The sequence below is a fragment of the Eretmochelys imbricata genome, chromosome 2, assembly GCF_965152235.1.
Source record: "Eretmochelys imbricata isolate rEreImb1 chromosome 2, rEreImb1.hap1, whole genome shotgun sequence".
Taxonomy (NCBI): domain Eukaryota; kingdom Metazoa; phylum Chordata; order Testudines; family Cheloniidae; genus Eretmochelys; species Eretmochelys imbricata.
The window spans coordinates 48,281,233-48,305,739 of NC_135573.1; the positions used below are offsets into that span (position 1 = coordinate 48,281,233).

At 44.0% G+C, this 24,507-nt stretch overlaps 1 protein-coding gene across 1 annotated transcript in view; it reads left to right on the plus strand.

Annotated features, from left to right (window-relative positions):
• Positions 1-16,054, plus strand: part of RMDN1 (regulator of microtubule dynamics 1) — a 31,621-nt gene extending 15,567 nt beyond the window's left edge. The window contains 5 exon segments of the mRNA XM_077810055.1: positions 570-625; positions 3,557-3,644; positions 10,301-10,331; positions 13,567-13,700; positions 15,804-16,054. Of these exon segments, the coding sequence (XP_077666181.1) occupies positions 570-625; positions 3,557-3,644; positions 10,301-10,331; positions 13,567-13,700; positions 15,804-15,842 (348 nt within the window). The 3' untranslated portion in view covers positions 15,843-16,054.
• Positions 16,055-24,507: the final 8,453 nt, after the last annotated feature.

Below are 24,507 nucleotides of genomic sequence, written 5' to 3' on the forward strand. Positions count from 1 at the left end.
CAGACAAGTATGCAGGTCACATGAAAAATATATCTTTGTGTAGCTGTGGGCATTGTGTTCTTCAGTTGCTTTCCAGTAAGATAAAAAAATCTCTAAATGGAAGGTGAGGACTGTTGAACCCTATATGAGCTTCTGAAACCAGTAGAGTGTGTATATATAGGCTTGACCTTTGCTATTGCAAAGTGAGTGTATCATCTTAGAATGGTCTTTGGCTGCTGAGTGTCACCATGGGCTCTTTCAGTGGAGATTGTAGCTACTGAAGGACAAATATTGGAGAAAATACAGCACAATAAAGACCTGCTGAGGCATCACATGATTTTACTTGCTGTCAGAAGCTGTATCAAAACCTGAATGTACTGACATGATCAAACACTTGAAAAAAGGCTTTTTAGACATAAAGATAAGGAGCTCAGATTAGATTGTGAATACCAAATACTGTACCTCCCTGCAGTTGTTTGCATTTCACACCGATGAAATAGAAGGAGACAACTATGGGTGCATTTTTTGGTGTTCTTAAGCCAGATCTGGTGAAACAACCTTTTACATCTCCTCTTTTTTTTTTTTGTTAGAAAGCCATTGAACTGAATCCTAAAGATGCTACCTCAATTCACCTTATGGGCATTTGGTAAGGCTGATAATTTCTTCAAACCAGAGTTAGCTTGTGACAAAAAAGAAAAGCCTCTAGCACTTTTATTTGTAGGTGGAATATAAAATGTTTGAGCAATGTTAAATGACTTGCAGAAATGTGTAGAGCTGCTAAATGACTTGAAATCCACTCATGAAAATCTTTTGAAAGTTGTCCTGAGTTATTTGAAAGACTCTGGCCATCCAAGTTTTAATATAACTCCGAAGGTGAAACTAACTGCTCAGTGACCTTGTTTTAGTTCTAGTTCATTGGAATACAGAAGAATAAGTTGCAGACTTCAGTTTATTTTCACAGCAGGCATCAGAAATTGAGGACACTATTAATAGAGTGTTTCTGAGTGTCTGCCTCAGAGGTGTTGGGAGTGTCAAACTCATAGTGCCTTTTGCCGTTGACTTCAAAAGAGACAGAATTTAAAATTTAAATGTGTGCTATGAATTAAGGTGCTTGCGAAGATTGGTGTGAGGGCAGATAGGACGGATTGATATTCTGAAACAAAAAATGTACACTGTCATGCTATCTAAATACGCTATTACATTTTTAAGAACTCTGAATTTTTATTTATTTTAGCATTAATGTGAGTCTGAAAATGTAGAAGGAATGAGAATCAATCTGATTGTCACTGCCCATCATTGATGAATGGGAGGTGAAGAGCTGGGAATTTAACTTTAGTACAAACACCACATGTTGTGCAGAAGCACCTTGGCTGGACACCTGGCAATTTTCTCTGTCAGTGAGTGTGTGTACACTAGATGCATCAGTCAGAGGAAAGCATATGAGAGAGAAGCTGTGAAGGAGAGAGAGAGAGAGCTAGCCTGAGAAACACAGTAGACAGAAAAAATCCATTCTACCAGAAAAATCTGGGCCAGCTGTGACCTGTATAGCCACATGGGGGCTCCCTTTCCCCATTCCCATTGTGTCAGTGCTTTTTCTGAAATGTTCTCACACGATATTGAAAGTTTGTGGCATGTTTTGAGTCCAGATGCAGCGCTTCCTCCTCCTTTTTCTAGATCTGTCAGAGAGCCCAAAACCACTTAGCACTGTACAAGAAATCTTTAGAATGCCATAGTATGTCTACAGTGAAAAAACCCACCAGCCACAGTGAGTCACAGCCTGGGTCAGCTGACTTAGGCTCACGCTACTGAGCTAAAAACACCAGTATAGACATTTCTGCCGGGGTGGGAGCCTGGGATCCACCCCGTTACAGTGTCTCAAAGTCCAGGCTCCAGCCTGAACAGGAACATCTACAGTGCTATTTTTAGTCCCACTGCATAAGCCCCACAAACCTGAGTCAGTTGACCCAGGCTCCTGAGTCTTGGGTTTGTTTTTTTATTTTTCTGTGTAGACGTACCCACAGAAGATGATGAAAGTGAAGAGGATAAGAAGGGATTTGTAGAATCAGTGCCAAGCCCACCAATTGTTCCTTGCAAAGGCTTATTTTTGGTCTCCCTTGGGAACCTAACAAGCTCCGGCTTTCCACCCTAAGTTTTTTATGATCTTTCCCTACTTGCCTTTCCTAAGTTACAGCCTGTCTGCACCACTAGCTCCAAAGTAGTCTGACTTCCTGGAGTAGTCTGAGAACTTATTTTTCTGGGAGCGGAGGCAGCAACTGTTGCCACCCAGCACTCTGGGGGAGCCTACAGGCCAGCTCTGAGGCAGCCTCTTGTCGTTCAGACATCTAGAAGTGGTAGGGATTGCCCAGCGTGAGCCCCCTGAGCCCGACTCAGTTGACCCAGGAAAACTGTAGGGAAAAGCTGAGAAGAGGGAATTGTGTGTCACTACTTGGGTAGTGAAGTACTGCCAAATTGTATCATTTTTGTTCTGAGAATTGGGAGTCCCTACATTCCTATCACATTGGGATTAAAAATCTCAGTAAATTATTGGATCAGTTCCTTCCTCTCGCTCCCCTTCTCTTTCATCCTGCACTGGCATCACAAATGTTTGCCAACAGCATTCTACCAAGGCTTTGCTACTGTACCCCATTTGGGTGTCTACTTTCCAACACTCAGGCTTAAATAAGTTTCTAGACCTTTACCACACCTGTTCCCTCCCCCTCCCCCAGAAATCAGGCTGCATGTTCATATGAGGAATTTCAAATATTGTTTTCTTAACAAATCAAGGCTAATCGTGTCAGATGTGTTTCTGGAATATGGTGTTACAAACATTATCAATATTACGTATGCTGCACTTTACATGTTTAAAACTCTTTACAAATGTTAACCCTTATAGCTTCCCCATGGGCAAGTAGTGGCTGTTTCCATTCTGCAAATGGGGAAAGTGAGGTAAGGAACAGGGATTTAATCAACTGGCGGAGCCAGGATTAGAACTCAGGAGTTTGACTCGTAGTCCTGTACTCATGGCTGTAGAACATATAGGCTCTCAAGAGTACTGTTTTGGGTTTTTTTTAATTAAGTAATCAAGAGGAGCAAGCTAATGTTTAGGTCAGGCTGACGTTCAGTTTTATATGGTTATTACAAAAATTTACAAATGCATACAGTATATGGTTAAATTACTGTAGTAAAAGCCATAAGGCTGGATCTGGATGGAGAGATAGCTTTAACTACTTGATTTTTCTCAGTAAAATCAAGCTATAGGCTATGTTGTAAAGTTTGTGCTAAAAGTTGGATTTTTATCTTTATTATGCAGTATCGATTAGCAGCAATGGAGGCGCTAAACTTCTTTAGCAGAGTGGTTATGTCTTCTACAACAATTGTTTCAATTTGTTTTTAATTTAAGTATCTTATTGTAATTACTCATTCAAAGACCAAATAATATCATTGCAGTTATTCACAACTGTGGGTTCTTGGCAGGATGACAAACTTTGACATTTGGGGGTTCTTCAACTCCCTAAAAGTATGAACCTCAAAATAAAGGAGACGTGAAATATATAAAACCTTTTTGCTTTTGCTCCAGGTGTTACTCATTTGCTGAAATGCCATGGTACCAAAGCAAAATAGCTGCAATGCTATTTGCAACACCACCAACCTCCACCTATGAAGAGGTACTATATGCAAATATTTGTTCCCCATAGACTTTTCTTAGCAAAAACAAGAAGCCACTAACACAGGGGTGGGCAAATTTTTTGGCCTGAGGGCCACATCGGCGTGGGGAAATTGCTTGCAGGGCCATGAATGTAGGGTTGGGGTGTGGGAAGGGCTGCGGTGTGCAGGAAGGGGCTCAGGGCAAGGGGTTGGGGCATGGAGTGCGGGGGGGTGGGGGGGCTCAAGGAAGGGGATTGGGGTGTAGGAGGGGGTGCACAGTGTGGAAGGGGTCTCAGGGCAGTGGTGCAGGGAGTGGTGAGGAATGCAGGAGGTTGGGGTGCAGGGTTTGGCGGGGGCTCGGGGTTGGGGTGCAGGGTGTGGCAGGGCATTCGGGGCAGAGGGTTGGGGTGAAGGAAGGGTGCGGCAGGGGGCTCAGGGCAGGGAGTTGGGGTGCAGGAGGGGTTCAGGGTGCGGGCTCCAGCCCGGCACCGCTTATCTGGAGCGGCTCCGGTGTGGCAGCAGCGCGCACCAAGGCCAGGGCAGGCTCCCTGCCTGCCTGCTCCGGCCCCCCCGCTGCTCTGGGAAGCGGCCGGCACCATGTCCCTGCAGGCCCTGGGGAGGGGGCGCAGAGGGCTCTGCGCTCCTATGGGTACCTCCCCCAAAACTCCCATTGGCCAAGGTTCCCCGTTCCCGGCCAATGGGAGCTTCAGGGGAGGTACTCACAGGCAAGCGCAGCGTGTGGAGTCCTCTGCCCCCCTTTCCCCAGGGGCCGCAGGGACGTGGTGCCGGCCGCTTTCCGGAGCAGCACGGGGCCCACGGCAACACGGGGGTGGCAAATTCACAGGCCGGATTCAAAGCCCTAAGGGGCCAGATCTGACCTGCAGGCCATAGTTTGCCCACCCCTGCACTAACATGTACTAGTAATAATTGTACTAATAAAGCTCACCTTCCAGAAGTGCTCAGAATGCTGAACAATAGAGATGCAGTCATATACAAAATTGTACTGATGGATTAAATATAGATTTGGAGCTGATGAAGTTGACTTGTTAGAAATATGCAAGATTCCATGTGAAAACAACAAACGTTAATTTGTTTCTTCTCAAGTCAGGCCTTGTCTAGAACAGTCACAAAGTGACTAATGACATTATTTTCTAACAAATATCCTTTTGGACTGTGGGGCTCTGAAAGCTTGATATTAGGTCCATAAGAAATACATGCAGAGACTACGGTGAGAGCCTCCAATTTATTTTCCATGGGTGACATACAGTAAAAAGGAGTTATCTTAGTTCATTAACCTATTGAACCACCTTCTCTCAAATGTTTATGATTTAATGAGAGATACACACAAGGGGCAGCTGAGAATTAACCCCCAAACCTCCACATAGCACATAAAGTGGTGCATACTCAGAGACACATTATCATTAGGACAGACCACAGATAATTGTCTGTCTAGGTTCCAATGCAGCTCTCTTCACCATGATATCGGAATACCTACATATTATTTGACTTGATACTTAGTGTTAGGGGGCTTATTCCTTCACCCACTTACTTCCCTGGTCCTTCTCGCATGAACAGAGAGCAACAATACCCGAAGTCCAAAGGTGCAAACAATTCGATGTTTATTGGGGTGAACTTCCAGCAAGCATGATTCCAGTTTCCTTCCTTAGTATCCTCCTTCCCAGCTCTGACACCACAGAGCCTTACACCTGTGTCCCTGTTCCCATTCCTACCCTTAGCCAAACATGATTCCAACTTCCTTACTCCCATTCCCTGTTCCCATTTCCCCCTTTAGCAAAACATGATTCCAATTTTTTTACCCCCATTCCCTGTTCCCATCTCCCTCACCCACATGCCCATGCCCACCCCCACCCACACCCAGTCACTTCCTCATTGACTACAGATTATATAGTAAAACTTGAGTTCTGCTTAGCTATACCTTAACCAATCATTTTCCTGAAATTTATCTAACCAATCCTAACGTATTGTAACATGATTATGTAACCAATTATATCCCACCACCTTAATTAGTTTACACCCAGCAAAATTAATTATACTGCAGACAGGAACAATCACAGAACCAGACAGAGATTATACAGACAAACAATAGCAAAGTGGGAACTACAATGACAAGACAACACAGAAGTGAGGATTTCACATCCCAGCTATTGATAAGTGAGTTCTTGCCAGACAGGATGCTATCAAACTAAGTTTCCTTTTACATTTTCTAGGCACTTCCCTTTCTCTGGAGGTGATACGAATTATCAGGACAGGATTGTATTCCTAACAGCCGAATAGCACCTTATTTCAGTGTGACTAGTTTGGAATGTGAGGATGTGACTGTTTGCTTCCCAGCTTATGGCTGCCTCTGCTGCTTAGCCAAAGGCCTTAGCCTAAGAACAGGGCCTCAGACTGTCACAGTAAGAGAAGGCCCTTACACCAGCAGACAGTGATTTTGATTCTTTCTTTTATACCTCTATCACTAGCCAAGTGATAAGAATACACCTAAATTCTTAGAGTATAGGCCTTTACAGACAGGCCTGAATATCTATATCCTAACACTTAGTATTTTTATTTTCATTTCCTTCTATGAAAATAAAATGCTTCCCTCTGATTTTGTCATTTTTCATAAGCAAATATTTCCTCTTCATCCTCATGACTGTTTAACTACTTGAGTTTTCCTCCAGATTGAACTTGAGGTATCTTTGTCCTCCACGGTCATGTGATTTTTGGTTTTTATATCATGTTTTATTATACACATGTAAAGGTGCCCATCTTAATAAGATCTCAGAACCAGTATTATTTCCCTCCTACTGTTTTTTTTTTTGTTTTTTGTTGTTTTTAATGTATGAAGAAACTGAGGTCCGGAGAGTTTGTGACTTGCCCTACGCCACACGGGAAGTCTGTGTCATAACCAGGACTACATCACAGTTCTCCTAACTCCAGGAGCTTTTAAGTACTAGAGCACGTTGCCTGCTGTATAAGGGCTTGCCCACACAGAGTGTGCAACAAGCTGGAATATAAATATACCTTACACTTGCCTGAGATGCACTGCGCGTCTGTGTGGAGCGTGCGGCCCTGCGCTAGAAGTTGCCTACTTCAATTTCAAAGTGGGGTAGATCAAAGGGAATTTTTCGTACACAGCAATAGTGTCCACACAGACAGTATGTGGCAGGTTAGTACAAGGTAGATTTGCTCCCCGGTTTGCTGTGGACTAAGTATTCATATAGACAAGCCCTCTTGTACTTAGGATAGTGGTGGCAGAATTGTTTTCAGCCTAATCCAACCAGAAAGTATCTGTGGCTAGCTTTTTTTTTTTTTTCTATTCAACTATATAACTTTGGTCAGAGTTAGCTTAAGGATCCCAAAAAAACTATTAAATCACACAAAATGTATTACATTTTTAGTTGAATAATTTGGTTTTGAAAATCCTATCAGGCCTTGCTCTTAGTGAACAAATCTAAATTCCTGCAGCTGTGTTCAGGTTTTCTGTTGGAACAGGCAGAATTTAGGCCATAACCTCTACTAAATAATGTCCCCTCCCGCCCGCCCAAAAAAAAGCACTAGGAAAGCAGCTGCAAGAGATTTGCTGCCTTGCAGAAAGCTAATTTTTGTTGCTTGAGTTCTAATTGAAAAAGCAAATAGGCTTTTGCAACTGAAAATGAAGCTTATAAAGTGGCCACTAAATCTCAGTCCTCAGAAGAATAAATCCAAAATGTTAACCAGGATTTCATAGTATTGCTGAATTCTGCAAAACCAGGCACTGGGTTTTGTAGTGCTTTAAAAATGAATAGAGTGTTAAGTATGTTTCAGCATCAACCCCACCCTCACTGATGTCAGCATGTTGCTGAAAATAGATTTCTGCAACAACAGCACAAAGAGCATTTTGTGGATGCTTAGCAGCTTTTTCAAAAATAGTTTTTAGAAGTACTTTCCCTGTAGGTCATTAACAATGAGCAAACATACTTAGTATGTGATGGCTGTTTATTAAATGAGATAGTGGTTCAGTCTAACACAGTAATAACTAGTGCCAACAAAAGTTGTGATGAGGTGCTAAGCCAAGGAATAAATGGTTGTGTAGACAGAATTACTCTCAAACCGTTAGGGTTGGAGCACGGGAGTGTGATAGGGTGGAGAAGCTTGTGTGGTCACTGTCAGTGTTGATCCTGTTGTATGTGTATGGAGGACTTTGGTCTTCAATGCTGTCAACTTGGTACTTTTAAAAGCATTATTCTGAGTGGTGACTTTAAAAACAAATATACATCTAGAACAGGGGAGGGCCAACTACATCCCGCAGGCCGGATCCAGCCCGTCAGGGTTTTCAGTCCGGCCCACGGGATTGCCAGCCCCGTGGTGCAGAGGGGCTAAGGCAGGCTCCCTGCTTCCCCTGGCCCTGTGCCGCTCCTGGAAGCGGCCGGCACCATGTACTTGCGGCCCCTGGGGGAGAGGGTGGCAGTCACTGCACCCCACAGCTCCCATTGGCCGGGAACAGTGGCCAATGGGAGCTTCGGGGGTGGTATCTGCTGGTGAGGGCCGCGTTCAGTGGAGCTGCCTGCCCTGCCCACCCCGCCCCACCCGCAGGAGCCACTGCCGGACATGCTGGCCACTTCTGGGAACGGCTCGGGGCCAGGGCAGGCAGGGAATCTGCCTTAGCCCTGCTGCATGCTGCTGCCACCCCAGAGCCGCTTGAGGTAAGCGGCGCTGGGCCAGAGCCCACACCCAGAACCCCTCCTGCACCCCAACCCCTGCCCTGAGCCCCCTACTGCACCCCTCCTACACCCCAGCCCCTTGCCCTGAGCCTCTTCCTGCATCCTGCACCCCAACCCTTGCCCCAGCCCTACATTCATGGCCCTGCATATAATTTCCTCACACAGATGTGGCCCTCCTGCCAGAAAGTTTGCCCACCCCGATCTAGAATATATTTCTTCAGCTGTTCTGAGATCAGTCATAAGAACATAAGAACGGCCATACTAGGTCAGACCAAAGGTCCATCCAGCCCAGTATCCTGTCTACCGACAGTGGCCAATGCCAGGTGCCACAGAGGGAGTGAACCTAACAGGTAATGATTAAGTGATCTCCACACTCTGACAACAAAGGCTGGGGACACCATTCCTTACCCATTCTGGCTAATAGCCATTAATGGACTTAATCTCCATGAATTTATACAGTTCTCTTTTAAATCCAGTTCTCTTCACAACCTCCTTAGACAAGGAGTTCCACAGGTTGACTGTGCGCTGTGTGAAGAAGAACTTCCTTTTGTTTGTTTTAAACCTGCTGTTTGTTTTAAACCTGCTGCCCATTAATTTCATTTGGTGGCTCCTAGTTCTTATATTATGGGAACAAGTAAATAACTTTTCCTTATTCACTTTCTTCACACCACTCATGATTTTATGTACCTCTATCATATTCCCTCTTAGTCTCCTCTTTTCCAAGCTGAAAAGTCCTAGCCTCTTTAATCTTTCCTAATATGGGACCTGTTCCAAACCCCTAATCATTTTAGTTACCCTTTTCTGAACCTTTTCTAAAGCCAGTATATTTTTTTTTGAGATAAGGAGACCACATCCGTATGCAGTATTCAAGATGTGGGCGTACCATGGATTTATATAAGGGCAATAAGATACTCTCCATCTTATTCTCGATCCCTTTTTTGATGATTCCTAACATCCCGTTTGCTTTTTTGATTGCTGCTGCACACTGCGTGGACGTCTTCAGAGAACTATCCATAATGACTCCAAGATCTTTCTCCTGATTAGTTGTAGCTAAATTAGCCCCATCATATTGTATGTATAGTTGGGGTTATTTTTTCCAATGTGCATTACTTTACATTTATCCACATTAAATTTCATTTGCCATTTTGTTGCCCAATCACTTAGTTTTGTGAATCTTTTTGAAGTTCTTCACAGTCTGCTTTGGTCTTAACTATCTTGAGCAGTTTAGTATCATCTGCAAACTTTGCCACTTAACTGTTTACCCCTTTCTCCAGATCATTTGTGAATAAGTTGAATAGGATTGGTCCTAGGACTGATCATTGGGGAACACCACTAGTTATCCCTCTCCATTCTGAAAATTTACCATCTATTCCTACCCTTCGTTCCCTGTCTTTTAACCAGTTCTCAATCCATGAAAGGATCTTCCCTCTTATCCCATGACAACTTAATTTACTTAAAAGCCTTTGGTGAGGGACCTTGTCAAAGGCTTTCTGGAAATCTAAGTATACTATGTCCACTGGATCCCCCTTGTCCATATGTTTGTTGACCCCTTCAAAGAACTCTTAACAAATTAGTAAGACATGATTTCCCTTTACAGAAACTATGTTTGACTTTTGCACAACTATTTATGTTTTTCTGTGTGTCTGACAATTTTATTCTTTACTATGCTTTCAACTAATTTGCCCGGTACTGACGTTAGACTTACTGGTCTGTAATTGTCAGGATCCCCTCTAGAGCCCTTTTTAAATATTGGCATTACATTAGCTACAGTCCAACTTTGTGGTAGTTAAATATATATTATAAGGCTGTTTTGTCTCTGTGTTCTGTTGACAATAGATAACCAACAGTATCTCAATTTAAAAAAAAAAACAGCCTTCTTGTACAGGTGGGTGTTCTCAGGAATAAATTGATTCTGTGGATTTAAAGTCATTCAACATTGCAATACTAACTTAGACCCTTATCTTTTCCAGGCCCTAAGTTACTTTCACAAGGCTGAAGAAGGTAATTTTTGTATAGTTTGTTTGTAGTAGAATGAGTCTCTTGCCCTTGGTGATCCAAAACAAGCAAGCAAATTCCCAGGGGTTAAAGATGTAGTCGCATATGTACTGTTGAAACATAGGTTCGAGGTCCCTGGCCACACCACTCAGCTCATTAGACCTAAGTTATATGGCATGCTCTTCCCTCCCCCCCCCCCCCCCTTATGCAGCAGAGTGGTGAATTATGATGTGATGATTTTAACCAATTGCAAAGTTATTCAGTAGCCTTCAATTTGATTGAACTATTTCTAAAAATGAACTATATAGTGAAATGTATGCATACCATTTGTAGCAATGCAATATTTCTAGTTATATATGGCATTTCCAGTGGGCAACATTTGAAAAAGCAAAGAACCAGTTCAGGCAATTTTTCTTTCTTACTCATGAGTAGAGCTGGTTGGGGGGAAAAAATCAGTAAAAAGTTTTTTCTTTTTTGACCAGCTCTACTTGTGCATGAAGTGAATTAGGAATTGCATTGCTCAATTACCAGAATCTGAATGAAAACTTTTCCTTTCCTTGCTTAAGGGTCAGCTTCAATACAACTGGGAACAAAGAGAGTCTCCTAACAAAAGGAAATCTTTTTGAATTCCCCCCACACCTGACTTGGAGAAACAGTGGCTGGGCCCCGAGAGGGAATGATTTACCCAGTACAACCTGACTAGCAGCTGCTGAATTGTAGCTTGCCCAGCTGCAGCTAATTTAATCGGGGGCTTCTTTGAAAATGTCTTTCCACCACAGCTAGCATGACAGGACACTGACACCCCCATTTAACTAAAATACCCCCCCTCAAAATTAAAAATATCCCTGAGAAAAATCAGCCAACCAACTTAAACAAAACAAAAATATCCCACAGAGGCTTTTTACCTGCAAAAGAGAGGCAAGCCAGAACCACTAGGGACTCCACTATTGCTGTCTTACGTAGAACACATTAATACTACAGTGATGGGCAGCAGCAGAAACCCCTAAAATAGATTATAGATAAAGCACTGAATTAGAAGCCTGTGAGAGAGTTAGTACAGGCAGGAGAACGTGATGGTGGATGCACAATTTTAGCAAGAAAATACCAAGAGCTGGCTATAAAGAGAATTTGGTTGTTTTTAAGTAATTGAGGGAAACTCTGTCCTGTGTTAAGGTTGGTGCCTGTTAGAATGCTTAAAAGATAAGCTTTATCTTCTGTTTCTCTACTGTTTGACCTGCCATTTTAGCCAGTTAGCCTGTAACTTGTCTCCCCTCTCCAGGGGTCTGTCTGCACTGCAATGTATGCTCAGGGTTAGTAGAACTCGGTGTCAGACCTTGGCTTTGTTAACCTAGGTCTTGAGTGTCTATACTGATTTATAACCCCAGGCTAGGAATTGTTGATCCCTGGGTCCTAACTTGTGTGGGCCGGAGTCCAGCTGGATAAATCTCCCTGTTACTGCCTCCTGGCTCTTGTCCATTTAAAAGACCAAGCACAGGAAACTGACTGAATTCCCCTTAGTGCAGAAACAGAACAGAGAGACAGGACGAAGACAAAAAAGAGGATGTAGAGAAGCTGAAATGCAGAATGTGAGCATGTTTTTTTGGATTTGCATGACACAAACAAGGATTTATGTAGTAGTTCGACAAAGTTAAATTACATGCCTATGTAATTTACTGTGTGTGGGTCCCTATCGTATGTTTATAATCAGTAGGAAGAAGCATATCATTCAGTACTGTATGTTTGATACATGGCATCTTAGGTTTTTCCCTTTGAGTTGCTTTTTATTAATTCAAGCTCACGGAAAGGCTCATTGTCTGAAAAAGGTATAGGTATGTCAGCAAATATCATTGACCTCAAATAAGCAAAACTTGTACTTGCGGCTATGGAGTTCAGTTTTGAAATTTGGGCCTTGTCAAAGAAAAATAAGAATGAGGAGAATTTTTAAACTTTTAAAAAGGAAGCCTGGCAAATATGAAGTGACTTTTTGATGGAAGTAAGAATAAGGCAGGCAGCAGGTCTAGTGGTTAGAACAGGGAACTGAAGAAGAATATCCTGGTTCTGTTCCAAAGCCTATTGCTGACTTGCTGTGTGATCTTAGGCAAGCTAACCCTTTCTACCTATTTCCCCATTTTATAAGGTGATGTTTGCCCGTTAGAGGAAAGGTGCCTACAGTGGATGCCTCTTAATAGCAATCCCGATATTAACAATATCTGGTTAATAGCAACATTTGGCTGAGAACCAATCCTGTCCCACTGATTTTAATTTTGATAGGATTTGGATATTGGTCACAGGGATGCCTCTTATTAACAACTCGTTGGCATGCTTTCCCTGGAGGCAGCCCCACAAACATGCCTGCAACTGGGAGGGGAGGAAGGCTGCGGCCCTCTTGCTGGGGCTTTCCATGAGGAGCGGGAGCACCAGGGGCCCACAGGGCTGCACTCTGCCTCTCTGTGCTCTGCAGCCTGTGCCCTGGCATGGCAGTGGGACCGTGGGCTCAGCAATTCCTTCCTAGGCTGCAGCCTTACAAACCCTGCCCTCAGCCTCCCCTCCCAGCCACAGGCAAGTGTGCAGGGCTGCAGGGAGAGGTACCATGCATGTCTTGGTGCTTCCTACCCTGGCTACATCCCAGCCGGCAGGTTTGTGGGGCTCCAGCCAGAGAAGCAAGTCCCAGTACTCCTTGCTCTGGCTGCAGCCCTGCAAACCTGCCTTCCATTTATTGGCAACCTCTGGATAATAGAGACTTTTTGCTGAGAACCAAGAAGTTATGAATAAGCAGAATCTACTGTAATTTGTTTAATGTCATTATTATTCCCTCCCTGTATGATGCTTGGAGAATACACTTTCTGCCCAGAAAGCTTATGTTGTAAAGTCTATGGCCCAGCTAGACACTGCACAGACATTAATTTGCATATCAATGACAATTAACTGAAATGGCTGCAGAATTTGGGTCTGTTGGGCACCAGAGTACGCAGGGCCCAGCACAGGAAATGAAAACTTTACATTTGTCCCAGTGTCAACGGTTCGCTCCTCTTTGAGCCAAAAATATAACTGCATTAAGTAGTTTGAAAGTGTAAATGTTTTAGCAAGTCACAATATATAGTGGTCTGGATTGTATGCCATGCTCACTACAGTTCTCATTTAAAGCGAGAGAGAATGTCTCAAACCAGTGCACAATTGCTTTTTGTCTAAAATCAATATAATGAAGCAAAAATATCTTTCACTCTTCTGTCACTGTATACAGCTGATCCAAACTTTTACAGCAAAAACTTGCTGCTTTTGGGGAAGACATACTTGAAGTTAAAAAACAAAAAGATGGCCCTCTTGTGGCTAACAAAAAGCAGGGATTATCCTGCACATACAGAGGAGGATAAACAGGTAGGAAAAATAATATAAGAACTGTCAATGTAAGTATGTGGAAAACAGCATGCATGGCACTTCGGTGGCTGAACATCTGTAAAAATAATTTGACTAAATTGTAGTTCTGGAACTACTTTTGGATCCCATTCAGGCATCAACGAATCGTAATGCGTTAATAACCACATTTCTCTGAATCTTTGCCTCTCCGACCCAGTAATCTATTAAAATGAAAAAAATGAGATTTTATGGTATTAAAACTTGTCCAACCTTACTGTCCTATGCTTGTGCTCAAATAAATTGGTTAGTCTCTAAGGTGCCACAATTACTCCTTTTCTTTTTGCGAATACAGACTAACACGGCTGTTACTCTGAAACCTGTTCTATTATAAATACCCAAGTTTTTGTTGGAGCTGAAGACACACTAGGATTCAAGAGTTTGTCAGAGAATGTACTACCAGAGGGTATACATAAAAGTGTTGTATGTTCAGCTGCTAAAGATAATTCTGATAACAGGATTATCTCCTCAGGGCTCCAGGCAGTGTCTTATCTAGCAAACTCCTCTTTAAAAATAGACATATCCTTCCCGCACTCCCCTCCTCCCACCCAAAAACCCACGACAGCTACCGAGAACTGTAAAGCTACATTCACTTAACTGTGCAAACAGGATTCATCACAGAACAACCAAGTAGTAGGGCATTTTGAACAGGGAGCCTCTTGCAGAAATCTAATTTACAGGCAAAGAACAAATTTCCTTTTCTACTGGAGGCTCTCTCAGTCTCTGATATATAATGAGTCTTGTTTAGCACTTAGCCTGGTATCTGCAGGGAGAGCCTACTGTGGCTAGATAAGCTTATTTGTCTCTAACCTGAGTCACGGCACTCAGGACCTGCTGTCCCTATGTCATCTGAGGAAGCACTGACATTTCAGTAAAAAAAAACAGGAGTACTTGTGGTATCTTAGAGACTAACAAAATTATTTGAGCATAAGCTGTCGTGGGCTACAGCCCACTTCATCAGATGCATAGAATGGAACATAGAGTAAGAAGATATATATACATACAGAGAACATGAAAAGGTGGAAGTTGCCATACCAACTCTAAGAGGCTAATTAATTAAGATGAGCTATTATCAGCAGGAGAAAAAAAAACTTTTGTAGATAATCAAGATGGCCCATTTCAGACAGTTGACAAGAAGGTGTGAAGATACTTAACATGAGGAAATAGATTCAATTTGTGTAATGACCCAGCCACTCCCAGTCCCTGTTCAAGCCCAAGTTAAGAATAAATGGACACACATCTGATATCAGGAATCATAACATTCAAAAACCAGTGGGAGAACGCTTCAACTTCTCTGGTCACTCAGTAGCAGACTTAAAGGTGGCAGTTTTGCAACAGAAAAGCTTCAAAAACAGACTCCAACGAGAAACTGCTGAACTGGAATTAATTTGCAAACTAGATACCATTAACTTAGGTGTGAATAGAGACTGGGAGAAATGTCAGATTCAGAAGTTAAAAGTTGTGAACACAGTTTATTCCACAGTGCGCAACAAATTGCCACATGACCATGTATATGCTGCAAACAACTATTAGCGTAAGTCTAGCTTCTTATAGCCAGGGTTACTAAAATATTGAATGATGGAGTGGCAGGCCCTGAGTCCTAGAAACACAGCTGACCTCACAAACTTGCCCATTAGCTGTTTATTGGCTCTGAAATGTCTGACTTAGTTACTGTCAGTGATGGGATAACAGATCCACCTGGTGCTGTTTTATTATGGCAGTTCCTATAAGTAAGTGCTAATTGTTTCTGCTATTGTGCATTCGACTTAAATACAATGAAGAGAGTTAGTGTATAGTAAATGAATGTTTAGAGAGGAAGTACTGCAGGTAAGGGACTAGGCCGGGAATCAGCAGAGGTCGAAGTTCCATTCATGGTTGTGCTATGAGGGTCCAATATGATACCGAGTAAATCACTCAACTTCTATACCCTGGTTTCTACATCTTTAAGATAACACTTGTCTTACAGGGGAATTGTGAGGCACTTGGATACTATGGGCATAAGTGCTATAGGAAAGCCTGTAAATAATAGTACTGTTTTGTTCACCATCACATTTTTTTAAAATTTAGGTACAAAAAGAAGCTGTGGAACTGCTCAATTCTATATGACAAGAACTAAACTATTAAGAAGAAACTACATTAAATGTGACTAAAGCACAGGACAAAATACCCAGCGCTTGTTCTACTGTGGCTGTTATTAAAATTAAACTTAATGTCACCTTACCACTGTATATCTTTAGTAAAAAGCTGTTGTCAACTACTAGATACCATGTAAACTGTAGAAGAATGTAATTTCTATAAAAAGATATACTGAACAGCAAGAGTTCTCAAACTGTGCTCTGCAGAATGATGCATTGGTCTCAGAATATAGTGGGGAAATCTCATTTAATATTTGGCTAGGTGCTGCATGGACAGACATAGATGTTATCTTTGCTGATGCATGTGGGCACACAGGCCTAAGAAAACCTACAGTATATGAAGTATGGAAGAGAAACAATCAGATATAAAATGTGTATAAAATTGAGTAAACACTAATTTTCCCACAGCTCTGTCATCATATGGTAGCTTACTGTCCGTGGCCCTCTCAAAGTGAGGGGAGGGAAGCAACTAATAGCCTTACATGCATCAGTTCAGGAAGGACATTTCTAGGCATGGTGTGGAAGAAAACATTAAGCATGAGCCTCTCATGACCTTGTTGCTTGAGAAGAGGAAGGAGCTGGAAGAAGCACAATGATGAAGAGGCAAAAATGGATAATGAAGAGAACAGAATTGTGAAGGGCTTTGAAAATGGTCCACTGAATAAAAGAACTGGAGAAGCACTGACAAAAGCTTGTACATGTCTCAGGGGGACCTTAGATCTAACCTATTTGATTATGTTCCCCACCATAGACCTCCTCTTTTGTGCATCATGCCCATCCAGTACAAAAACCCTGGTTTTGACTCAAAATTCAGTGTATCATATGTTTAGTTTTTTTGTACTAAAAAAAAATATGACTAACATTTGTCTGGGACCTTTTGTACCCAGTGAGGTGTGAGAAAGGGTTTTGGTTTTTGAGAATCAGGCAGTTGAAGCATTTGATCCTGGGGAGGGAAAGTATCACACCATCTGCTTACTCAGCTCTGTATCCCACTCACACCAAGCAGTGGGACTTGCTGCCACCTAACGAAGGCGCTGAATTCTGGTCACCAGTCTGAAGGTTCCAGAGGCTGCCGGGTTGCGCTCCCTGGAAGGGGTGGAGTGGGTGTCAGGCCAGGTGCAGCAGGGGTGTCAGTGATGCAGCCCTCGGGCCAATGTACTAGTCCTCGTGTGGCCCTCCTGGTGATTTGAGTTTGAGATCCCTGGTCTAGCCCCTCACTTCAGGGGCAAGTTGCAGTCTGTATTGACTATGCACCTCCACAGCCAGGTGCGGTGCAGTGCAGGGGGGGGACCCAGGCCCTCCCACCCGCTCCTCTGGGTCCCAACCCTGGGACCCTCTAGCGCCAGCCTCTCTGCCCTCCTTCTCTCCCCTCGTCTGCCTATAATCCCTGGGCCACTTCCCTGTGGCCCTTTCTGGCAGGGGCCTGCAGCCTAGCAGGTAACAGGCCAGAGATCCCCCTCCACTCCCCTGAGCCTGCCCAGCACCGCTCTATCTCAGGTGCTATCCCAGGGAGTCAGTCCTTCTCCCTTGCTTGTCAGGGAGAGACTCCCCTCTACTCTGTTGGGCAGCTCCTTACATTGGGGCTGGCCCAGCAGCTAGCTCCTGTCTGGCTCCTAACAAGCCTCACCCTAATTAGCTGCAGGTTTCCACAGCCTCCATGGCTGCTTCTACCCCACCCCCTGCTGGAGTGGGCCACCTGCACCATTACAGTCCCCCTCTGCATCCCGGACTTTTAAACCTTTCCTCTCCCTGGTTTTTTCATTTATTGTGTCCAGCACTCCCTTGCACCTGGGTTCAATGACTTCTCCCCTTTGGCTGAGGCGGTGGGCCTTATTACCACAAAGAGTACACGGTCCCCCACCTGCAAAAGTGACATCAGACTCCAACAGCCTCACACTACACCACCACAAACATTGAATGAGGCAGAAGTCCTGTGGAAAAAATAGTATGTGATCACGTAATTAAAGCCTATCATAGTGAATACGCCCAGAGGGTCCAAATTAAAATTGCACAGGCTTTCCAGTGGTTGCCTAATGTTCTCATGTTCTAAAAAAATTCATCACAGGAAATATATTGACACCCAGCTTGGGTGAGCAACATTTGAAACTTTAGATCCACAACACAGAACTCTACCACTTGAGCTAACACAGTGAATGGTTGGTTGAGTATTTAGATAAGGCATAAGAAGGGGATAACGCTCTGCCACTGGGTTTCACAACTGTTTGCTAACAGCAGAGGAATGCAGAGACTTGGACTCCTGAGTTCCGTTCCAGATTCTAGAGCGGGGGAGGGAGTGTGCTCTACTGATTAGCCTTCTGCCCATCCTCCAACCCAAAGCCTGTCTTTTTTCCCACACCACCCCAGCCAAGCTCCTGTCCTCCCCCAATCCACACCTGTATGCCCCCAGACCTTTTCCCAAACCACCCCCCACTGTCTCCAACTGCTTCCAGCATGTCTCATTTCACTCCTTTGCATTCTAAATCAGGCACCTTCCTCCTCCTTGCTGCTTGGGCACCAGCAGGTGCAGCACTGAGACCACAAGAGAGTCTCTTCGCTAATTTCTGGTGCCCAGCATCACAGAGGCCCGAAACAGTCACTGCAGCCCCAGGATACAGCATGCAAAGTCCAGTCACACACACACTGTGAGAGGAAGGAACATGCTCAGTACAGACCAAATCTTCAGGCAGTTAAACTGCCAAATTTTTAACAAGTGTCTACTATGTGCAAACAGATTTTTCAGAGGCTCATAATCTGGCCAAAATAGAGAAGATTTTCACAGGTATCGCAAAAGGCACATATCTCTGACACCACAGTGACCCCCTCTCCCCAGCCAAATTCCAACTTCCATCTCTGAAGTATGTCAGTGCTAGAGTTTCTGACAGCCAATTCATTAACATGCGCAAAACAACACATTTCCCCCTTAAGCTCATTCTCTGAAACAGTTGAACATTTTTGCTGAAATTTTCCAAAAAATTCAAAGGCAGACATCCAGCATGGAAAATTGCAGCCTGAACAGCTGAAGTTTGACAAAGTTTAAGCAGCTGTAACATCAGTAACATGGGAGTAGGTGGGAAGCAGTTACTTCTTTCTTACTTCTGATTATTATAAAATACCCAGTGCTTTACAAAGAAGGTAAACGGACGTTCTTCTTCGAGTGCTTGCTCATATCGATTTCAATTAGGTGTGTGTGCACGCCGCGTACACCATCGTAGGAGAATTTTTACTCTAGCAACACCCAGTGGGTCAGCTGTAGAGCACCCTGGAGTGGCACCTTCATAGCGCTGGATACATACCCCAGCCGACCCAGTGCCTCCTCAGTTCCTTCCTACCGCCAGTGATGGTCGTTGGCACTCTGGAGCGCGGCATAGCTGTCCTCCACTCTCCCTAGCTTTTTGCTTCCCGTTGTTAGATTGTTGTTATAATTGTGTAGTTAGTGTAGTTGTTATAGACATAGTGATAAGTTTAGACTTAATTTAGTGGGTTGGAAGGGGTCCTTCCTCTCCTCCCTGCCCGCCGCTTGGGCTCATGCCCAAGGCTCCGGGTTTCAAACCTTGCTCAGCCTGCTCAAAGGCTATGCCAACCGGAGACCCCCATAACTCCTGTTTGAAGTTGTCAAGGTTCCTTCCCCACTCTGACCTCTAGGGTACAGATGTGGGGACCTGCATGAAAACCTCCTAAGCTTATTTTTACCAGCTTAGGTTAAAACTTCCCCTAGGTACAAACTATTTTCCTTTTTCCCTTGGACTTTATTGCTGCCACCACCAAATGTCTAACAGATATATAACCAGGAAAGAGCCCACTTGGAAACATCTTTCCCCCAAAAATTCTCCCCAAACCCTACACCCCCTTTCCTGGGGAAGGCTTGATAAAAATCCTCACCAATTTGCATAGGTGAACACAGACCCAAACCCTTAGATCTTAAGAACAATGAAAAAGCAATCAGGTTCTTAAAAGAAGAATTTTAATAGAAGAAAAAGTAAAAGAATCACCTCTGTAAAATCAGGATGGTAAATACCTTACAGGGTAATCAGATTCAAAACAGAGAATCCCTCTAGGCAAAACCTTAAGTTACAAAAAGACACAAAAGCAGGAATATCGATTCCATTCAGCATAGCTTATTTTCTCAGCCATTTAAACAAACAGAATCTAACGCATATCTAGCTAGATTACTTACTAAGTTCTAAGACTCCATTCCTTTCTGTTCCCGGCAAAAGCATCTCTCTCTCTCTCTCTCTCTCACACACACACAGAGCCTTTGTTTCTCCCCCCCTCCCCCGCCACTCCAGCTTTGAAAGTATCTTGTCTCCTCATTGATCATTTTGGTCAGGTTCCAGCGAGGTTCTCCTAGCTTCTTAACCCTTTACAGGTGAAAGGGTTTTTCCTCTGGCCAGGAAGGATTTTTTAAGGTGTTTAACCTTCCCTTTATACTTATGACACGCCCCCCAAATCACAGGTAGGGTGAAACTCTGGCTGTGATTTCTTCCTGGAGCTCTAGGAGAAAACAGAGTTAATAAGACACATGCACCTCTAAATATATAACCAAGTACATAAAGACTAACAATATTTTCCACATCTCAAGGACGATTTTAACCAGTTGATTCTGGGAAACTTTCACGGGAGAGTGCATCAGCCACTTTGTTAGAAGCTCCTGAGATGTGTTGGATGTCAAAATCAAAATCTTGGAGAGCTAAACTCCACCGAAGAAGTTTTTTGTTATTTCCCATGGCGGTATGAAGCCACTGTAGCGCAGCATGGTTGGTTTGCAGGTGGAAACGCCGTCCCCAAACATATGGGCGTAGCTTTTCCAGAGCGTAGACAATGGCGTAACATTCTTTTTCACTGACTGACCAGTTGCTTTCCCTCTCAGACAGCTTCTTGCTGAGAAACACTACAGGGTGGAATTCTTGATCCGGTCCTTCCTGCATTAAAACTGCTCCCACACCATGCTTGGACACATCTGTGGTTACTAGGAACCGTTTGTCAAACTCTGGGGCCCTTAATACAGGGTCAGACATGAGTGTCGCTTTAAGCTGGTTAAAGGCCTTCTGACACTCTTCGGTCCACTGAACGACATTTGGCTGTTTCTTTTTAGTTAGGTCTGTCAGCGGGGCGGCAATTTGGCTGTATTGAGGTACAAATTGCCTGTAATAACCGGCCAAGCCTAAGAAGGATTGGACCTGTTTCTTTGACTTTGGGACAGGCCACACTTTTGGATAGCATCCACTTTGGCCTGTAGGGGGCTGATAGTTCCTTGACCCACCTGGTGTCCAAGGTAAGTCACTCTGTTTAGGCCTATTTGACACTTCTTAGCCTTAACAGTTAGTCCTGCCTCCCTTATGCCCTCAAAGGCTTTTTGTAGATTTTCCAGGTGTTCTGCCCAGGAATCCGAAAATATGGCCATATCGTCAAGGTAGGCGACTGCATATTCTCCTAATTCTGCTAGGAGACCATCTACCAATCTTTGGAAGGTGGCCGGTGCATTCCGCAGCCTGAAAGGGAGTACATTTAATTCATACAGCCCGAGATGTGTGATGAAGGCTGACCTTTCCTTGGCAGATTCACCTAGCGGTACCTGCCAGTACCCCTTGGTTAAGTCCAAGGTAGAGATGAACTGGGCCCGTCCCCGTTTCTCTAATAGTTCATCTGTGCGTGGCATTGGATAGTTGTCTGGGCGAGTTACAGCATTTAGCTTACGGTAGTCCACGCAAAACGTATCTCCCCATCTGGTTTGGGAACTAGAACCACTGGAGATGCCCATGCACTGCCAGAGGGGTGGATTACACCCATCTGTAACATATCCTGGATCTCCCGTTCTATAGCAGTTTTAGCTTGAGGAGACACCCGGTAAGGTTGGACTTCAATTGGGTGAGCATTATGTGTGTCAATGGAGTGGTATGCCCGTTCAGTCAGTCCTGGGGTGGCTGAGAACGTCGGCGCGTAGCTAGTGCACAGCTCCTGGATCAGCTGTTGCTGCATACACCCAAGGGTCATGGAGAGGTTCACCTCTTCCACTCCACCAGCACTTTTCCCTTCATAGTAGACACCTTCAGTCCATTCAGCGTCATCTCCTCCCTGGGCTGTAAACTGATAACCATTTAATTCTCTGGAATAAAAGGGCTTTAGAGAATTAATATGGTACACCTTAGGCTTTCGGTTGGAGGTGGGGAATGCTATGAGATAATTAACAGCTCCCAGGCGCTCCTGGACCATGAATGGCCCTTCCCACGACGCTTCCATTTTATGGCCCTGGAGCGCCTTTAAGACCATGACCTGGTCCCCTACTTTGAAGGAACGCTCTCTGGCATGTTTATCATGCCAGGCTTTTTGTTCTTTTTGAGCATCCTGTAGGTTTTCTTTAGCAAGGGCTAGAGAGGTTCGGAGGGCGTTTTGTAGGTTGGTTACAAAGTCCAGAATGTTAGTTTCTGGAGAAGGTGTAAATCCCTCCCATTGCTGCTTCACCAACTGTAATGGCTCCTTAACCTCGCGGCCATTACAAGTTCAAATGGTGAAAACCCTAAACTGGGGTGTGGTACAGCTCTGTAGGCAAACAGCAACTGCTGCAACACTAGGTCCTAATCATTGGAGTGCTCATTTACGAATTTACATATCATGGCCCCCAAAGTTCCATTAAACTTCTCCACCATGCCATTTGTTTGATGGTGGTAAGGAGTGGCAATCAAGTGATTTATCCCATAAGCTTCCCAAAGGCTTTCCATAGTTCCTACCAGGAAATTAGTTCCTGCATCTGTGAGGATGTCGGAGAGCCAACCTACCCTGGCAAAAATGTCTGCTAGTGCCCGGCACACACTTATCGTTCCATTTCCTCAGGAACCCCCTCTAAGAATTGTTCCATTTGCATTAGGAAGAGCAAATTTACTGGAGACTCACCACTTGCTCCTGATATCCAGGCATCCCAATGTTTCACACTGTGGTAGGCATGTCGGGTAAATGACACGTCTGGTTTCCACCTTAGGGCTCTGAACCTCCGACGAGAATGCTCGGGTGTTATCCCCATTCTGACTCTCGCCTTGGATTTAAACAGTTCATACTTGTTCATGTGTTCTTTAGGCATTTCAGCTGCCACCTCAGCTAAGGGTCCACTGAGCTGTGGCCTCAGCTCTATCATGTATTGGTCAGTAGATGCTGTACCCAAGGCAGGCCCTTTTGAAGTTTTCTAAGAAGGCCTCAGTATCATCACCTGCCTTGTAGGTGGGGAACTTTCTGGGATGGGAAGTGGTACTTGGAGAAGGATTGCTAGCGTTTGTTGGGATATTCCGCTGAGCCTTTATCTTCTCCACCTCCTCCACATGCTTCCTCTCTTTTTCCTTCTCCTCCAGTTCTTTGGCCCTTGCTTCCATTTCTTTGGCCCTTGCTTCCATTTTCAGCCGCATGAGTTCTATCTGTCTTTCATGTTCCCTTTGTTTTTCCGCAGCCTGAAAACTGCTAATTCCAGCTTTTGTTGAGCCGTGGATTTTGTCATTCTAACCTCTCTGTTTTTAACTAACTTTACACCCAAGGTGTAGAAATAAACAAACAAAACTTGGCTGTAAAATTTTGCTGTGCTGGAATAGAATACCTATTCTCTGATAGTGATTGTCAGCCTACAGAAAAAGACAATTCCCTTGTCTCTGCTCTGGGCCCAAATCAAAGCAAAAAATCTCCAACTACTTGGAAACCTGCTTACCAGCAGCCCAAAGGAAAAAAAAATTCCTTTTCAAACCTGTGCTCCTTGTAAAACAAAAAAATCAAAATCCTAAAAAAAAAACCCTGCCACTTTTGTCTCCAGGCAAATGGGTAGAACACCCCCCCCCCCCGGTTTACTTTTAGGGAAAAAAAAAAAACAACTTCTGGTTTACCAAGACTGTGAATTTCCCTGCAGGAGGCTAAGTACCCTGCCTCCAGGCAAAGAAAACCTGCAATTCACAAAGATAATCCCCTTTTGTCTCAGCTCTGGCTCCAAAGCAGAGAGAAAACAAGCTGCTTTCCGTTTCAGCTGCTTTCTGGACTTCCTTTCCAAAGGGGAAAAAAAAAAATTCTTTTTTAAAATCTGTATTTCTAGTTCAAAAAATCTCAACTGGATCTCAAAATGATTTCAGGTTAATCCCACCACTCTGCCACCATGTCAAGGTTCCTTCCACACTCTGAACGCTAGGGTACAGATGTGGGGACCTGCATGAAAAACCCCCTAAGCTTATCTTTACCAGCTTAGGTCAAAACTTCCCCTAGGTACAAAATATTCCACCCTTTGTCCTTGGATTGGCCGCTGCCACCACCAAACAAATACTGGTTACTGGGGAAGAGCTGTTTGGAAACGTCTTTCCCCCCAAAATACTTCCCAAAACCTTGCACCCCACTTCCTGGACAAGGTTTGGTAAAAAGCCTCACCAATTTGCCTAGGTGACTACAGACCCAGACCCTTGGATCTTAAGAACAATGAACAATCCTCCCAACACTTGCACCTCCCCTTTCCTGGGGAATGTTGGATAAAAAGCCTCACCAATTTGCATAGGTGACCACAGACCCAAACCCTTGGATCTGAGAACAATGAAAAAGCATTCAGTTTTCTTACAAGAAGACTTTTAATAGAGATAGAAGTAAATGGAAGTAAAGAAATCCCCCCGGTAACATCAGGATGG